The sequence below is a fragment of the Rhinolophus sinicus genome, linkage group LG04 (assembly GCF_036562045.2).
Source record: "Rhinolophus sinicus isolate RSC01 linkage group LG04, ASM3656204v1, whole genome shotgun sequence".
NCBI lineage: Eukaryota > Metazoa > Chordata > Mammalia > Chiroptera > Rhinolophidae > Rhinolophus > Rhinolophus sinicus.
In genome coordinates, this window is record NC_133754.1 from 131207947 (window position 1) to 131213946 (window position 6000).

At 40.6% G+C, this 6000-nt stretch overlaps 1 protein-coding gene across 1 annotated transcript in view; it reads right to left on the reverse strand.

Moving 5' to 3' along the window:
- The window catches only part of LURAP1L (leucine rich adaptor protein 1 like), a 42560-nt gene extending 41188 nt beyond the window's left edge, over positions 1 to 1372 (reverse strand). Inside the window, exon 1 of the mRNA XM_019716852.2 lies at positions 273 to 1372. Within this exon, the coding sequence (XP_019572411.2) occupies positions 273 to 587 (315 nt within the window). The 5' untranslated portion in view covers positions 588 to 1372. The remainder of the gene's footprint in view (positions 1 to 272) is intronic.
- Positions 1373 to 6000: the final 4628 nt, after the last annotated feature.

A 6000-nucleotide genomic window follows, 5' to 3' on the forward strand; every position in this document is an offset into this window, starting at 1 on the left:
TGGGAGCCCCCAGTTCGCGCTATCAGAAAGTACACAGAGCAGAGCAGACTCTGCTGGCTTAGCAAACCCTGACCGAGCAAAGTCCGTGGTAAACAAGCCTCACAGCGGTTGCCTCCAGAAGCGCACCCCATACGCGCTCCTCTACCCCTCATTTCCTACGCGCACAGCAGTCAGATCTGCAGCCCCAGCCACCCTTTCTCCCTGGCCCCATCTTCTGATGCCGCATCTTTCGGCCCGGGGCCCCACTCCCACAGCGGGCGCACCACACTCACCATCTCTTGTCTGAGGAGGTGAAGCTTGGTTTCTAGCCTCTCCAGGGCGCTGGAGTGGCTACGTCGTGGGGAGCCAGAGGTTGGGGAGGACGAAGAGGAGGACGACGAGGAGGGAGGGAAGCTGCAGCTGCTGCTGCTGCTGCTGCTGCTGCTACTGCAGCCTCGGCCACCACCGCCGCTCCCCCCGCAGGGGTCCCTGTCCTTTTCCAGGGGAACCGACTCCTCCCCACGGAGCGAGCGCACTAGGCTCTCAGGTACTTTGCGTCCCAGCTTCAGCTCGATGTCTCTGAGGTCTGGCAGCGGCCCGTCTTCCATGACTTTTCAAGAACGATGATAATGGTAATAAAACGCTATGGATGAGAGGCAGCGGCGGCCTCCAAGGCTGCTGCGAGATCAGAGAACCCTTCCGCCGCCCCGGTCTCTATCCTCGGCAGATCGAGTGCACTGTCCGCTCCATAACCGCCTGCGCGGTTTCAACCCTGCAATGTGCACAGGACGCGGCGGGTCGCAGCTGCAGTTCCCTGGGCGCTGTAACTCCTCAGACTCTTAACTAAGATTATAGAGACCACTTCATCTTCTTTCTATTTGGCCACCTCACTGCAAAGTTGAGTTAATTGATATTGCAGACGGGGGAAATGCAAGTAGTACAGAGCAAAAAAAAAAAAAAAAAAAAAGAGGTCTGTTTTAGCTTTATGGAGGAATAAACGCACAAAACTATGCGTTCACATCCCTGCGCAATTTACCGACTGCCCATCTGCTACCACGCGACACAATATAATGATGTGGCCACACTTCCCGCGTCGTTTCATTTTCCAGCCATGAATCTCCAAGCTTTCGGAGTAGCCTGGACTGTCAGAAATAACCTCTAGTCAGTGATAGAGAAGGTCAGTCGCGTGCAGGGACGCATTAAAAAAAAAAGATAGTTTAGTAGGAGTTGAATGGCTTCCTCGATGCAGCGGAAATATCCTTCTTTCCATTTAGGCTGTTTGATCCAAGTCATTGTGTTCTTCCGAGCCTCGGAAACTTTAAACTCCTCTGGCAGGTGGACCAAACCAGGGCCAACCCCTGTACCGTATATCACTGGCAAGGCGAACAACAGAAAATTTCCCACATCCGCTTCTAGTGGTAGTTTCAGCGTCATGTTTTAGTTGGGAGTTCCTAATATGGGTATTCGATGTTCAGTTTTACCGGCGAAATTTCTTGGTACCTGAAACCTTTACAGCAGTTAACAAATATTAGAGGCAAAGAAATGACTTTAAACGACATTAAATTTAGTGTCATTCCACATCCCCTATCTTCCTGAGGCAAAAATCTAGCCTTAGAAGCCTTTACTAATAATTTTATACTTATAAAAAGTGTCAATATTTCACCAAAAGTTCAGTGAGAATGTACAACCTAAATTAATTGCTTTACCAAATGTGACAGTACGCCCTACAAGCAGAAGTGAAGAATTAAATAGCCATAATAATTTATATGGCTATTGAAGGTAGTGGTGGATTTTAAAAGGGGGAAATTATTGAGCTACTTTAAAATATTGAGCATAACTAGTGCAAAAGTTGTCTTTCATAAAAGAATGCCACCTATTGATCTGCGATACCTCTATCAAGTAGGTTATTATGAGCTATATGGATTTTAGGTTTGATTCCAAATTGAATTTGTGCTAATAATCTTCAAGTAGAGGATACTATTTTCAATACGGTAAACTCTAATTTTGGGGTTCCATTGGAATATTTCAAAATCTGGCCCTTTTTTTTTCTGGGACAAATAAGTATTTGTGTTCTTGGTCCTGAGCCTTCATTCTAAAAGACATCATTCAGGTTTTCCACTTGTAGACTCATGGGCAGATATGCATACATCTCAGCGTTTGTTTTTTAACACAGCCATATCTAGGCAGCATAGGGATAGGAAACAGGCCTTCTGGATGAAATAGTTCATGTTGGGAGAAAGTTGCTCAAGTTCTCTTGTCAACATGTCAGAAATTTGTATGTTATTTCTTACTCTTAAAATAAAGAGTTATAAATTAAGTGGCCATTTGAAAGTTGGAACAACCATTTATGGACTCAAAGGAGAACAAGAGTAAATCTCAACTCACTGATAAACCTACATGCTTTGTCCTAAATTTGGAATACCACAAGCTCATTGAATAAGAATTGCACTGTGACATATAATTATGGAAGGCTTGCATCTCAGTCAAGGACTGCTTTTTATTATGAAGCCCTTGCAAAGTTCAGCATAAGGCTGGCTGAGAAGAGTCGCATACAAATGCAGTTATCTACCTTGAACTTGGTCAATAAAAAGAGCTTATTGTCAAATTATCATCAACATGACCTGCAAAAAAAAAGACCTCCTTTGCTTAATCACATACAGTAAAATTAGTATTTGATACTGATGATAACTAAAACAGAAGGCTTTTTTTTTGGTTTTGTTTTGTTTTGCGTTTTAAATGTCTGCAGAGAAAAAACCCTCTGAAATTAAAAATATGATATTTATGGAAAGTAATACTTTGTGCTAGTGCAATATAAAATGAACACAAACATTGTAAGAAATGCTTAGTTAAGACTTTGACAATTTCTTAATGCTTTCTGACAATTTTAGTTTAAAATAGAGTCATTCTGAATGCCAAAATGCTGATTTTCAAAACATATTAGAATCACAGAACTCTTATTAAGCCTCTACTAGGTTGTATTAACCCTATCATTACTGCTTATGTGGTCTGATCTGAGAACATTCCTTATCCAAAATGTAAATAATAATAATAATAATAATAATAATAATGAGTTTTGTTTTGTTTTTACCTTTGGGTCTTGAGAATATTTTTGTTTGCTTTAAAGATTTTTCTATGATTTAAAAACAAAATGTGTGAGAGGTTTAACCAGTTGCTATTAGCCTGACATAATTACACATCTTGATTTGGGGCACTGGTTGACAAGAACTTGGCAGTAATAGATCTAGAATGGAGGCTTGGGGTAGGAGTGAGTAGGGTCATCAATGAGAAGAAGAGGGCACATAGGGAGAACTGAGAGAGAAATAGGGGGAAACTCTGCAGAGCAACCATTGTATGTTTTGCTGAGCCTTTCCTGTTTGTCTTTCTGTCCATCTCCAGCCACCTCGTTTCCTTAATTAATAGCGTCTGCCAGCAACAACCTATACTCAGGGTGTTTCCTCAAGCCTAATATATTGAAAAATAAAATGATGAAAGTAGTTCATTGTATTTGTGTTTGTGATACATGTTAGATCCAAACTACCTTATATTTTCTTTCTTTTCTGACTGCTTTATGTATGAGCTGCATATGCCTTTTGTTCTATCGAGACTGCCTAAGGAATCTTAGAATGGCTGTGAAGCTATGGAGAACTTGAGGAGACTAAGCTTCTTCCCCAGTTGAATTGTGTTTACAGAGAAGGAAAGGGAGCCTCTTATTTATCGTTAAAAGAAAGCTTGTGGCTAATTTAATAGGAACATTGTTGGACTTCAGATGACAGCTTTCAAAAGAATGTCTCAGTCACAAAAACAGTGATGTGATGCATGCTTCATACATTCCACACTTAGAACACTTCCCAGTATGAGACACAGTAGTTACAACAAAAGTAAACTTAGCAAGACTTAGTATGGTGTGAGTAATGCCACTCCTTCATCTGCTGCTGGCATTGTGCTTAAAAGAGAAAAGGCCTTCCACCTTCTCTCTGGCATTGATTGAAAGTTTGGAGCATTCCTAACACTTGTTAGCACAGAGTTCAAGGACTAGGGCAGATTCTCTAATAAGAGACTCCATTCCCCACAATGCAGAATAATATCAAGCAGTTTACAGCCTTCAATTATCCTTCAGAATTTTAGGAAGTAACTTATTTAATGGGTATCAGCTTCTTTGGATCTTTGTTTTACATGTGTAGAGGTGCTGTTTCTATAGATATTTTTGTTCAGCTGATGAGGTGCTTCACAAGGAAGATGTCTATAACAAAACCCAAGAATGTTGATTCTATCCATACAAAGTGAAATTATATATCTGCTAGAGCTACAAAGATTTTACCCTGCCCATTTATAGAGCAGTTTAACTCACCTATAATTTTGTAGTTGGGTAGAGTCTGTTTTACAGCATGAAATCATCTAGTTTGTTAGCAACTTGAGCAATTTATGCATGTGGATGTGATATCTATCACTGTCTGTTTGTCTATCTATACCTGTCTATCTATCATCTATCTATCATCTGTCTATCTGAAATGTCTCTGTCCAAGGAGCACAGATCCTCTAAATAGTACTCTGATTGGAATCTAATTAATATTTATAATCGGAGCTAAACACTTCCCTGGGAGATTTAGTAGACAATACCAAAAGTAGGTCACCAGAATCTAAGTCGGCCTTATCCCCTCTTCACAATCCCTCTCAAATCTCTCTGCCTTCATTATTTGCAGGAGTCCTTTATTTGCTTTTACTTCTTTTGCTGAACTCTGAATTCCTCTGAAAGGTACAAAACAGGGCTCTGAAAAGAGATCTCTTCGGTGAAGCTAACCTGGGTCTGTTCCTCTGTAGCCATCCCCGTTTGGCTTATAGAATGGATGTATAGGTTATTTAGATTATGTGCTGATAAATGTTTACATCCATCTCTCTGAAAGTATGAAAATAACTGACTTGTAGCTTTTGACAGTTTTCATGGTGTAAAGATTCCACCATGGCTGATTTCAAGCTACCAACATGAGTTAGGAAAAAGATGGACAGTAGTGCAGCATTATGTAGCATTTCCACCATTTGGACACCTTAGACATGAATAGCCTTATGAGTATAGATTATAGGAAAATGTAGTCAAGGAATTAGGAAGTGATGAGTTTTGATTATTTGTTACCTTTGTTTTAGTATAACTTACCTAATTTAAAACTCATCCAGTATGATTTTTAAAATAATAGCTGTGGTTAGCAATGGGCTGCAAAATTCCTAAAGTTTTACAGTTGGCTCCTGCAAAATGGTGTGGGCTGGCTCCAGTACACCTCTGTTTTGTAAAATATTGGAGGATGATAATTAACTATAGTGAAGAAAGGAAATACAACTTAAAGACAGAAAAAAAGAGTGCAGTTGTAAGTCTAAGGGTTGGGAAAAGTGATGATTGGGCAAATTAAGTCCCAAAGTCTAAAGCAGAAAGATTAGAGACCTCATAAAAACATGTGCGTCAGTGTCCTTGGGCTACCATAACAAAGTCCCACCGACTGAGTGGCTTACAACACCAGGAATATATCCTCTTAAAGTTCTAGAGATGAGAAATCCAAAATCAAGATGTTGAGAGGGCCATGCTGTCTCTGAAGCCTTTAGGGGAGGGTCCTTTCTTACTTCTTCCAGCAAGTTGTGGCCCCAAGTATTCTTTGTTTTCACTCCAGTCTCTGTCTGCATTGTCACCAGGCTGTCTTCCCTTCTGTATCTGTGTCCATATTTCTGATAAAGATATGGGTCAAATTGGATTAAGGGCCCACCCTACTCCAGTATATCTCCCCCCCCCCCAGTATATCTTAATTTAGCAAATTAAAACTGCAACAACCCCATTCCCAAATAAGGTCACATTTGGAGGTATCATCGGTTAGTATTTCAACTTATCTTTTGGGGGGACACAATTCAACCCATAACACTGCAGAATGAATGGTGTTTAGTCTTGGGGTACACTTCAGATATGAGACTGTGAATAATATGAGAGAACTGGAATCTTCTTTTTACTTGGTACGTTTTTATATTTGGCAGTGAGGTATGGGG